The sequence below is a fragment of the Tenrec ecaudatus genome, chromosome 2 (assembly GCF_050624435.1).
Source record: "Tenrec ecaudatus isolate mTenEca1 chromosome 2, mTenEca1.hap1, whole genome shotgun sequence".
Taxonomy (NCBI): domain Eukaryota; kingdom Metazoa; phylum Chordata; class Mammalia; order Afrosoricida; family Tenrecidae; genus Tenrec; species Tenrec ecaudatus.
In genome coordinates, this window is record NC_134531.1 from 144,134,645 (window position 1) to 144,146,766 (window position 12,122).

The 12,122-nt window shown below is 50.9% G+C and overlaps 1 protein-coding gene and 1 pseudogene across 1 annotated transcript; one reads left to right on the top strand and one right to left on the bottom strand.

The window, feature by feature from the left end:
* Nucleotides 1-4,187: 4,187 nt before the first annotated feature.
* Nucleotides 4,188-5,354, bottom strand: LOC142440133 (RNA transcription, translation and transport factor protein pseudogene; annotated as a pseudogene).
* A 2,102-nt stretch (nucleotides 5,355-7,456) lies between these two features.
* Nucleotides 7,457-11,904, top strand: WNT8A (Wnt family member 8A). Its single transcript, XM_075543121.1, has 6 exons — nucleotides 7,457-7,524; nucleotides 7,622-7,655; nucleotides 7,870-8,008; nucleotides 9,194-9,328; nucleotides 10,173-10,312; nucleotides 11,374-11,904. Exons 1-6 carry the CDS (start codon nucleotides 7,457-7,459, stop codon nucleotides 11,902-11,904), a joined length of 1,047 nt encoding a protein of 348 aa, XP_075399236.1.
* The last annotated feature ends 218 nt before the right edge of the window (nucleotides 11,905-12,122 follow it).

Genomic DNA, 12,122 nt, shown 5'->3' on the forward strand with positions numbered 1-12,122 from the left:
TAATGTTGGACTTGTGGGCTTGGGCAGCACTGGGTTTGGATATTTTCTTGATGTGCACTTAACCTTTATATAAAATTCTCCCTTATACATGAGTTTCTGTGGATTTGTTTCTCTAAAGTACCCAGACTAACACATGGGTTATTTTTTATATTTTTCTATTGTAATTGATGCTATAATGAATAACCTTGCACATATGTAATTTCATACATGTGAAATTGTATATGTAAAATAGATTCCAGAAAATGAAACCTGGATCAAAGGACAAAGAAATGATTTTAGTAGGTGGTTCCATATTCTCCTTCTCAAGGGCTTTGTTGTTTTGTGCACAAATTAGCCATGTAAAATTTAACTATTTCTTTATTGCCATATCAATATGGGCTGTCACCATATACCCACGACACTGCCAACCACTGGGCAGAATACCCATTATGGAGGAGTAGAAAGCCCAATCTTTCAGTGGTTTCTGAAATGCCAACCATGCAGATTGCAACCCAAGGCATAACCACTACACCATCAGGAAGAGGCACTCAATAAAGGTTGAAATTCTTATGATTAACTCCGACATCAGAGCAACAGAGACTTTTTTACCGTTCATTGCCACCAGATGGCAGGCCTCTTACATGGAATCTCCTCATTAATATCCGCTTTCCCTTCCACGCTATTAAAATTGTTTACGCCTCTGTCTGATAGACCATGTGGAATTCTCCTTCAAAATAAAATCATCTCCTAATTTATTTACTCTTCAAGTAAATTGGGGGAAAATGAATTGATGGATCGATGAGTATATGTTTTCTCTGAAGAGTAACAAAATCCCCAAACTACCTTCATATTTGCTTCCCCAGTAATCAACCAGGAAACTTCTCTCTTGTCCTGTCTCCACTGTCCAGAATTGGGAGTTCAGAACAGTGAAAGAATAAAATGTTAGCCAATTGAAATCGTTCCTTGGAAGAGCCCTCAACCGTTCCCAGAATACCAAGCTCCCTGTCCTGGAGTCAAGGCCGACCATGGCGACCCCAGGGGACAGGGTAGACGTGCCCTGTGCGTTTATGAGACTGTAGTTCTGCAGGAGTAGAAAGCCCTGTCTTCCTCCCAGGGAGTGGCGAGTGGTTTCCAACTGCTGAAGCCTGTGCCAGTGTGGGAAAAGCCTTCTGACAGAGCAAATCCACTGCCGTCCTTGGGGGAGGGGTCCCCTGTGGTGGACAGTGCCGAGCTTTAGGGAAAGGAGCCCTAAAGGGGCAGTAGGTTGAGCGTGAGGCTGCTAACCTAAGGTCAGTGGTTCACACGCATGAGCTGCTCCACAGGAGAAAAACGAGGCCGTTTACGTCCATCAAGGTTTAGGAAACCCTACGGAGCAGTTCTACGCTGATCCTTGACGGTTACTATGTCGTTGTTGTTAGGTGCTGTCAAGTCACTTCCGACACGCATCAACCCCGTGTGCAACAGAAGGCAGCGCCGCCGGGTCCTGAGCAGCCGCGCCACCGCTCTGGTGTTTGAGCCCATCCGGGCGGCCACGGGGTCTGCCCAGCGTGTCCAGTGTCTTCCTCTTTTTCACTGCCCTTCTCCTTTACCAAGCGCGATGCACTGGTCCCTCCTGACAACATGTCCAAAGCACATGAGATGAAGTCTCGCCATCCCTGCCGCGAAAGAGCATCCTTACCGCCCATCTTCCAAGACAGATTTGTTTGTTCTTTTGGCAGTTCCTGGTACATTCAATATTCCTGGCCAGCATCATGGGTCAGAATGAAATGAGTCAGTAGTTTTAGCTTTTTTTTTTGTGGTAGCTTTAGGAAGCTTCTAGAAAGATGAAGGAAATACATACACCTTCTAACACAAAGCAGAATTCGTCAAGGCTTACAGACTGTCAAGCCCTTCTCCTTGCAGTCCACATGCTCAGCAGACCACCAACTGCTCCCACTTTAAACACACCCAGGCCTCCAATCCTGTCCCGTCCCCACCCCCAACACACACACACACACACACACACACACACACACACACACACACACACGGAACTCAGCATCTGAAAGGGGACACAAGCATTCCTTTCTTTCTTCCATGAGAATATTGTTGAGGAACTTTGCCAGCCATTTAGGCTGAATTGGGGCCAAAGAGGAGCAAGAGGCCAAAGCTGCTGTGGGTTCTGACTGGGAGTCAAGTGTCCCCAGCGGGTGGGAAGAGAAGCAGGCAAGCTCAGACTGTGCTGGGGCCACAGCTCAGGAGAATATGCATCTGCTCTTCCTCCCCCTTCCCTGTCCCCCTTATCTAATTAGCAGAGAAGTGTAAAAAGTCAAAAATCCTATCTCTTTTTTTTTCTGTCACCTCCACCCCCTTCTCCACCTCTCCCCACCACTACCTGCCCTCCCACCACCACTACCACACATACACATTCTAAATCTGAGCAATAATCCCCCCACTCACCCCACTCCCCCTCCACCCCCACCCCCACTCCACCCTAGCTTTAGTGGGGCCCTGGAAAAGACATGAGGAGAAACAAAAGATTTGGGAGGTTTGGTAAAAGTATGTATTTGTAAAGAAGCAGTGGCCTGGCATACAAGCTATCCTAGGATAACCAACCTTCCCGTTTTGCCCAAGACTTTCCTGATTTTAGCACTAGAAGTTCCATGTCAAAGGAAACTAAGTTCTAGACAAACTAGTACTTTCGTTTTCTTGGCCCTAATTAATGTACCTATGATTTCTTTGAACCTCCCTTGCCAAACAGAAAAGGGGGGCCCTCTCTCAGACTCTGTGGCTCCATGAATTGGTCTATAGATGCCCACAGTAATGGTGACTCTGGCTTATTCCCTACAGCCCCAGCCCGCCTTTGGACTCCTGGAATCCCGTCCTTCTGGAACACTGGAGGTGGAAAGAGCCTTCAGGACTCTGGGTCTCACTTTCATTCACTTATTCGTTGTGTTCCACTCACTATTTCCTGCCCTGCCTTACTGTGGGACACATACATTTGAGATCGGAACCTGAAGGCCAACCAGAGCTCCTTCTGGGTCCTTTGGGTCCTCTTTGCCGGACTGACCCAAGACCTTCACTGCCACAGGGTCACAGGAAGGGAGAGATGTGTCTGAGACATGCGCTCTACATCGGAATGTACAAACAATATCAATGATTATTATTTTTTTAATCTCCTGCTCTACTAGTTTGTTTGTTTTTTCTTTTAAATTTTATTGTGGTGAAAAGGCATATACCAAAACATATGCGATCTCAACTCTTTCTACAGGTATAATCCAGTGATAGCGACGTTTTTCCATTTGTGCGACTGTAGGATTGCCGCTGTCCCATGAGTTTTTGTTGTTTGTTGTCAAGAATATACACAACAGACACCAGTTAAACAGTTTCTACATGAGCAAGTCAGTGACAATGAGGACCCGCTTCAAGCTGCACAATGGTCTCATTCTCCTTTCTGAGTGGGTTCTCCCCCAGCCATATGAACTCCCTGCTCCCTGGGGTTCCTCTCTAATCTGTGAGTTGCGGTTGGCAATTGGACCCGTATAGATAGTTCTCCAAGGCACAATGGTCAAGACAGACATTTTTCATGAGTTCAGCTATTGAAGGGCAGTGAAAAAAAGAGGACGGCCCTAAAGGAGCTGGATTGATACAGTGACTCCAACAACGGGCTGAAACGTAACAATTGTGAGGATGGCGCCCACCGGGTGGTGTGTTGCCCTGCAGTTCATAGACAGGTTGCTCTGAGTTGCAACCAACTTGGTGGCATCTAACAACACATCGGTTTCAAGAATTCCACAGGGAATGTTTTTAGCTTAAAGATGATTTCAGCGCAGTCCTTCCAGAGGCCATCCAGCCTCCCTGGCCCAGTTGAGAATGAGCAGGAGCGAGTGCAAAGCTGGCACCCCAAAACACACTCACCACTTTTCTCTCTGCTTCTTAGTCAATCAAAGAATGTTTTTAAATAGAGTACTAACTAAGTGCCGGGTGCTTGTAGGACATAGAAGCCCTGACCATTTATACCCAGGAAGTCAGGTGATGGTTTTAGGGGCCATTCGATCAGCTCCAACCCATAGAGACCCCAAGCACAACAGAACAGACACTGCCTGGGCATGGGCGGCCCTTTTAAAACTCTGTCCAGGGGCCGGTGGGGGAACTACCTCAGACTTAATGCTCTTCTGACTCCCAGGGAATAGCATGGCAATCAGCCCTGCTGTCTTATGAACGGAAAGTCAGCCACTAGCATCCTTGAATGGAGAAAGCAGGGACAGAATGCCACTCAGGCACTTGAACTGTCTGGGCGGTCGGGGCAGGTGATACCAGTACCTAGGGCAGGCAGAGAAGAGAAGTCTCCCCAGACAGGAAGGCAAAATGTTCGTCCATCAATGACATTTTGCATTTGCAGTTGAAAAGAGTGAAACAAAATATATATGTGCATACAAAATAAGAGCCTAATTTTTTTAAAAAATCATTTTATTGAGGGCTCATACAACTCTTAATCACAATCCATATATATACATACATACATACATTGTGTCAAGCACATTTGTACATTCGTTGTCATCATCATTCTCAAAATGTGACATTTGATTTCCAAACACATACCAGAAGTGTACAACGGTCCCCAAGTGTCCCAAGCAGGTGAGATGCTGACGTGTTCCTCTTCCAACTGTGTCCAGTCTGTGGTCTGTCTTTGGATCCGCAATGATGGACTGAGCAGCGACAATGGCTTCGTTGATTGTTGTCTGCAGCTCTCTGAGTTCTGTATGCAGCAATCGGAGAATCCGAGCAGCTTCACTAAGAACTGCATCTCCTGCGTCAAATCCAAGGCTATGCTTGTCTAAAGCAACAGGCAAGCCCTCTTTTGTTGGATGAGCTTTAGCAACTGCATCCTGCGTCAGGCGCTCCTGAACCAAAATTCGAATTAGCATTACCAGGTCATCATCATGGCTCGGAATCTTAAGAAGATTAGCCAAAGCCATTAGACCAGCCTTGAAGTCAGGGTTGTTTACATCCAAGTTGACCAGTGGCTCGGCATTTTTAGCTGCATTGTCAGCATTTTTTGAATTATCAGGAACTGTGTCCTTGTATTTTCCAGCATTATCTCCATATTCGAATCTAACAGCTAAGCCAAGAAGCCAGTCAATTGCTTCTTGTCGATCTTGAATCTTGAAAGGACAGTTAACATCTTTGAGATACTTTTCTAAGAACTTGGGCCAATTGCTGCTGTGGATGTTTCTTAAATTCCCTCTGTCTTCAATCTTGTACTGTCTGATTTTCTGGTCTTCAAGCCACACAATAAAATTTCTAAATTCTGTTTCATCTTTGCAGTTGAAGCCGGTAGGGTTGTGTTAATCGAGGGCCGTCAGCTTGCCTCGAAACATGGTCCTGGCTTCCCGCAGCGGTCCCCACGCCGCAGCCGGCAGACGGGAGGCGAGGTGAGGAAGAGCCAACATTTGCTTTCTACTTGAGCCCTTGGCATCAACTCCTCATTTCCCCCTCCCTTCCAGCTCCCCCCTCCCTCATGAACCCTTGATAATTTACAGATTATTATTTTGTCATATCTTACCCTGTCCGACATCTCCCTTCACCCACTTTTCTGTTGACCATCCCCCAGGGAGGAGGTTATATGCCGATCCTTGTAATCGGTTCCTCTTTCCACCCCACTCTTCCTCCACCCTCCAGATATCACCACTCTTAGCACTGGTCCTGAAGGGATCATCTGTCCTGGATTCCCTGTGTTTCCAGTTCCTATCCAGTTCCAGTGTACATCCTCTGGTCTAGCCAGATTTATAAGGTAGAATTGGGATCATGATAGTGGGGGGGGGGGGAGAGCATTTAGGAACTAGAGGAAAGTTGTATGTTTCATCATTGCGACACTGCACCCTGACTGGCTTGTCTCCTCCCTGAGCCTAAATTTCTTATTACTGGATTACACAAACCTACCCTACTTCATCACACTGCTATTACAAATCTGTCAACACTCCCCATTTTCCTGTTAGTTGCAAGAGGATAAGCAGGTCCCAGCCAGCACCAGGCCTGGCCTACTCTTGGAGAACCAGATCTCAGCCCTTGGAGCCCCTTTGGTGGGGCGTGACTGTCCCAAGCAGGACCAGTGTGCCTGCCTGCTGGGAAATGGTGGGATGTTGCCCTGGTGCAGGGTAATGAGTCAGAGCTACAAGTGACTTCCCAACTGCACTTTTCTCTGACCTTAAAGCTTCACCAGTCCCAGAAGACCTCTGCCCTTTCTCTTCAGAGTGGCCCCCACCCAGCGCCTAGTGGCACCTGGAGTCGTTATTAGGGACCATCGGTTCTTCCAGTTCTTCATTTTCTCATGCACCCAAGCATGTTCTTAAACACTGAGAATACAGAGTGAACTTAGAACACCATTCCTCCCTGAACTTGCTGACTTCCCAGCCACAAAGTGGTGTCCCAATGGCCTCTGTCTTTGCAGATACAGTCTCGGGTGACCCAAAGGTTGGTTCTTCATGATACAGCAGTCAACAAAGTAGAGCTAGCCGTTAGATACAAAATATGCTCTAGAGAAGCTGTGCAGAAGGACGGAGTTTGCATACAAAGGACTCACCAGCTCCTAGGAATGAAGGAAACGTCTTGGAAATTGCATGGGTAGACTGCAGTAGAAGGATCTGTTGCAGAAATGGCCCTGAGGAGTTTCTACTCCCAGAAATACCTGCTTCAAGGCCCCAAGTGATCCTTGGAATTTGTAGTCCCCCAAGGGGAAGAGAATGGTGCTCTTGTTGGCTGAGGTAAAATGAATAGAGGGGGCCCAAAAAAGAAGTCCTCTATAATTATAACACGTGGAGAAAAGCAGGGCAAGGACCGTGCAGCTCAAAGGAATAAATGACTTAACTGTGGGGTGAGTGGCCTACGTGGTCCTACAGAAATGGGTTCTCAAGCAAGAAAAGAGAAAAACTCTTGCCTTAAGAGTTTTATGACTTATTTTCTGATACACAAAACCAAAACAAACTCACTGCCACAACCCATGGCAATTCTACAGAGCAGGTGAGAGCTGCCCCTGTGGGGCTCTAAGGCTACTCTTTACAAGAGTAGAAAGCCTCGTCTTTCTCTCCCGAGGAGCAGCTGGTAGTTTCGAACAAGTGACGGTGCGATTAGGTGCCCAGCTGGTAACCAGGACACCACCAGAACTCCTACTTTCTCATCCAGAGGCGACAGCAGAGCCTGGGTGAAAACCTTCAGCCTCTCTCTGCTTTGGAGAGCGGGGGAAGCAGGCGTGGCTGAGGGGGTCAAGGGGGCGGGGCTTTCCTTGCAGGCTTTGGATGAGTCCCCTCCTCCCTGGTCCCCCATTGGGTCGGAGCCTCCTGCAGTCCTGCCAGTGAGGGACAAATGAGAAGAGCTGTTGGTTTGCCCCCATGACCATTCAGAATCTCCCCCATAAATACTGAGAAGGCCCTGCCTTCCCCTCACTCCCTCTCTGGACTTGGCCCTGAGCTGGACCTAGGCCTCAGGGGTGGGCAGGACCATGGGGGACCTCTTTATGATCTGGGTGGCCATGGGCATATGCTGTGCCACCCTCAGCACCTCTGCCTGGTAAGTCCTGTTCCCTCAGCTCCCCTTCACTGCGCCCTACCCCACCCCCAAGCCTCATCCCCATTCACCTCTGCCTTGCTTCTTGTCTCTGTGGTAGGTCAGTGAACAATTTCCTGATGACAGGTCCGCAGGTAGGCTGACCCCTGGCTCCTTTTTATACTCCCCTGTGTTCCGAAGGGAAGGAAACGAGGGGAAGGGAAATCGTGTAGAGGAACGCCCCCCCCCGCCCCCCCGCGCCCCCATGTCCTTAGTGGAGACTGAGCCCACAGGAACCCTGCCCTCTCCCTCAAGCCCTAGAGGACCCGAGCTGGGCATACCTGAGCCCCCTACTTTGCCCTTCCCCAGGCCTATCTGACGTACACCACCAGCGTGGCCCTGGGTGCCCAGAGCGGCATCGAGGAGTGTAAGTTCCAGTTCTTTTGGGAACGTTGGAACTGCCCTGAAACCGCGCTCCAGCTCTCCACTCACAACAGGCTGAGGAGTGGTAAGTGTGCACAGGGCCGATGGTCCGGTGGGCGTTTGTGTTCACAGGAAGGGATGAAAAGTTACCAGCGCTCGCTGACCTGGCAGCTGGGCTGACCTGGCACTTGTGACCCTGCGGGAGTCCCTGCCCTTCTCGCGGAGATTTTGGTCATGCGGGCCAGTGAGACCAGCTCTGCGTAGGCCAGCGGGGGTAGTCTGAGGCTCGAATGAGGTGGATAGCAAGGGATCTCTGTATAAATATGAGAAAGGACTCTGTTGTGAATGTGCACCTGTGTGGATGTGTTTGTACACACGTCTCTCTCGCTGCTTTGCATGAACCAAAAATGGGGAGAGGGCTGTGTGTTGGCAGCATCCGAGGGAGTGGGGCATCTGCCCAGTTGTCACACAATCTCCACAGTAGAGAAGCTGCCAGAGAGATTGAGCTGCACCTCTGGTAGGGGTGGCGTGTGTGTGTGTGTGTGTCCCGGCTTGCACACTTGCAGAGCTCCTTGTCCTTGTGTGTAGCAGTGTGCTCAAAGTCCTTCGTGTTGCCACAATTAAGAGTTGCCTGGCAAGAGCAGGTAGCGAGGGCAGAGGGGCGGGCGAGGTAGGGGTGAACGCAGACAGCTATGTGGAAAGGAAATGTGCCGGCATGGGGTTGGTGGCGCCTGCACCCTGCCACAGAGGGATGGATGAGAAGAGCTGGTGATTCCCCCCATCCCCTTGGCCACTCAGAATGGCCCCCACATACGTCATGAGACAGGGCCTGCCCTCTCTCCTGCTCCTGCCTTCTCTGGGGTTTAGTAAGCGGTAGCCATGCTCATTATCATGACCAATGGTCGGGGTGCAGACAAGATCCTCTCTCCTTCCTGAGCCCCAGGACCCTACGGGGCTGTGCGAGGCTGAGTAGCAGTGGCTAGCGGACAGAGCTCTTGGCTGGACTTCAGGAGAGCAGAGCGCTCCTGCCACCTCCACCAGAGGTGAAGGCAGCAGTCTCGGTGCCTCTCACTAGCGCTCAGGTCTACTCTGGCCTGCTGCAGCATGGAGGTGCTCATGGGAGCATCAGGGCATTCTCAATAGAAGAGCGCTCTTCTCCTAAACCCCGGGGGGGGGGGGGCGTCAAGGAAGAGGAAAAGCATTGTTTGTGCAAAGCCTTGGCTTTAGATGATCAGGGTCCACATTTCCAGCCCCGTCTTTCTTTCTAAAGCCACTAGGGAGACATCGTTCATTCACGCGATCAGCTCTGCTGGAGTCATGTACACCATCACCAAGAACTGTAGCATGGGAGACTTTGAAAACTGCGGCTGTGACGAGTCAAAACATGGGAAAACAGGGAAGTGGGGTCTCTGAGAAATGGAGGGGTGGGGGGCTGCAGAGTTGAGTGCAGGCTAGTCTTCCAGAGACCGCCTGAGGCAGACTTAGTTCCCTCCACCCCCCAACTCCAACAGCATCCTCGTTTGTAGGAACTCCTGGATCTAGACTCTTCTGAGAGTTGAGCATGGGTTCAGGAGTCCAGAGATTTTCACAGATCACCAAGTTCCAAATGTTAGAAGCCAAGTAGGAATGAGGACATGCCTCGTGAGAAAAGAGAGTCTAAAGTGGGCTTAGCCTTGGGTTATCTGTTACTACTGACAGGACACCCAGAGACTGATGCAGACAGAGTTGTCATGCATAACGGCAGAGGAATCTCTGGCAGGTGGACTACTGTCCAGTAACAGTCCAGAATCCCAGAACGTTTGAGTTGGGCTGAGCTTCGGCGACCATCTAGGCTAGCCCTGGGAGTCCTGGTGGCAATGTGGTTACACATTGGGCCTCAATCTGCATGGTCGGCAGTTTGAAACCACCAGCAACTCCTCAGGGGGGAAAGACTGGGCTTTCTACTCCCATAAACACTTATCATCTCTAAACCCACAGGGGGTCCCTTTGAGTCAGCTTTGCCCTTGCCCACGTGGATTACAGTGAATTTGATTTGGATCGGGCCCCAGTGTCCCTGAGTAGGAGCCTAGAGCTAGGAAGTACCTGCAGGGTGTGTCCTGGCCATGAACACAAGACCGCCTCCAGCTAGCCTCGTCCCCCTTCAGCTTCAGGAGTTTTTCGGGCACTCGGGTTTAGTGCGTCCCTATCCATCATCTCGGGCTACCGATGAAAGCTGTATGCAGAGCGTCTTCTTTCCTTATGTGTAGGAGGCCCTGGCTGGATCTGGGGAGGCTGCAGCGACAATGCGGAATTTGGGGAAAGCATCTCCAAACTCTTTGTGGACAGCCTGGAGAAGGGGAAGGACGCCAGGGCCCTGGTGAACCTGCACAACAACAGGGCAGGCAGGCTGGTGAGTATCTGCAGTCAGCTCAAGGGCCGCCACTGCCTCTCACTCGCAGGCCTTTCCAACTCCCCAAGAGCGGTCTCATGCCCACACGCTCCATCCTCCTGCCACCCAGCAGGACTGGGATGGCCATGCCATTCTCTCCATAATGGAGCCTGGAAAGCCTGAACCAAGTGGCTTATCCGAGGCGGCACAGCGAATAAGCCCGGGAGCCAGGGAATGAACTTCGATCTTCTAACTCCCGTCTAGACCTCTTAGCGCCAACCCCTTTGCACTGGCCCTCCACAGGCTGGCCTCGGAGCATACTGACCAGTGCAGGCTCAGGCCCGGTTTCCGTAGCAACTGATCACTCCAACTACATGCTCTAGGAAAGGAGCTGCAATTTATTGTCCAGTCTGTGTCCTCGGGTCCATCTGGGCTGCCAGGGATTAGCAAGTTCCTCTGGATCCAGGTTTCTCTAGAGAATCTATCCCCCACTGCACCCCCACCCCAGGGATTTTAATTCATCCCTGTGGTGCAGCTTCAGGAATATTCTGAACTCAAATCTGAAAGCAAGTTGAACCCAGAGCCCAAGATCATAGGCATCCCCCTACCTAGCTGTTCTGAGGGAGAGGTTGTCAAGGAAACAACCACCATGGAGTCGGGCTGCGGGTTCAGATGCCAGGAACTTCCTTACCTCTGGCTTCAAGACAATAACAGTAGCAATGATTCTGTTTTCTGTTATAAGTTACTTTCTTGATCCTTATTTTATATGATACTTCCTCTTCAAAACAGGTGGGAAACCAAGCTCAGCAAGTGACCAAGTTGGACCTGGAGCCTATGGTCTCCAGACCCCTGTCACCTTCTCAGCTCCTGCCTGGTTCACCATCCAATGGTTGGGGGGGGGGGGGACACGCTTTAAAAGGACTGCTAGGGAGGCCCTTAACACCCTCTGCATATATATGCTAATTAACATATATTTGTCACAAACGTCCCCCAGAACTTCCTGTGACACTAAGAATTCCAGCCTCAACTGTCCTCTCTTTCATTCCGTGTGTGTGTGTGTGTGTGTGTGTGTGTGTGTGAAGGCAGTGAGAGCCACCATGAAGAGGACCTGCAAATGCCACGGCATCTCCGGGAGCTGCAGCGTGCAGACGTGCTGGCTGCAGCTGGCGGACTTCCGGGAGACAGGGGACTACCTCAAGGCCAAGTATGACGGGGCACTGAAAATCGAGATGGACAAGCGGCAGCTCCGAACCGGGAACAGCGCAGAGGGCCGCTGGGCACCCACCGAGGCCTTCCTTCCCAGCGCGGAGGGGGAGCTGGTCTTCTTGGAGGAGTCCCCGGATTACTGTGTCCACAATTCCAGCCTGAGCGTCCGCGGCACGGAGGGTCGAGAGTGCCTGCAGAAGCGCCCCGGCACGCCCCGCGGGGAGCAGCGCAGCTGCGGGCACCTGTGCACCGAGTGCGGCCTGCAGGTGGAGGAGAGGAGGAGCGAGGTTGTCCGCAGCTGTCACTGTAAATTCCAGTGGTGCTGCACAGTCAAGTGCGACCAGTGTCGGCAGGTCGTGAGCAAATACTTCTGCACGGGGCCCCGGGGCAAGGGCAGGCCTCGCTAGCAACTGCACCCACTCACTTGCTCTGTGGCCTGACCTTGGAGGAGGGAGAGCACAGCTCCTCTTTGGGAGAAAGACTGGAACCAAATAGGAATGCACAGGGGTGGGCCTGGAGTCCTCATGATAACTGATGAGAGAGGGGAGCTGGAGACTCCAGATGATACAGGCATAGCATAGTCCTCAGTGGGAACCTGGGCCTGACTCCACATCAGCTTTCCTTC

Coding starts and splice junctions, on each gene's coding strand:
- WNT8A (XM_075543121.1), top strand. CDS start 7,457: ATGGGGGACCTCTTTATGATCTGGGTGGCCATGGGCATATGCTGTGCC. Junction 7,525..7,621: donor ACCCTCAGCACCTCTGCCTG/GTAAGTCCTGTT, acceptor TCTCTGTGGTAG/GTCAGTGAACAATTTCCTGA. Junction 10,313..11,373: donor ACAACAGGGCAGGCAGGCTG/GTGAGTATCTGC, acceptor GTGTGTGTGAAG/GCAGTGAGAGCCACCATGAA.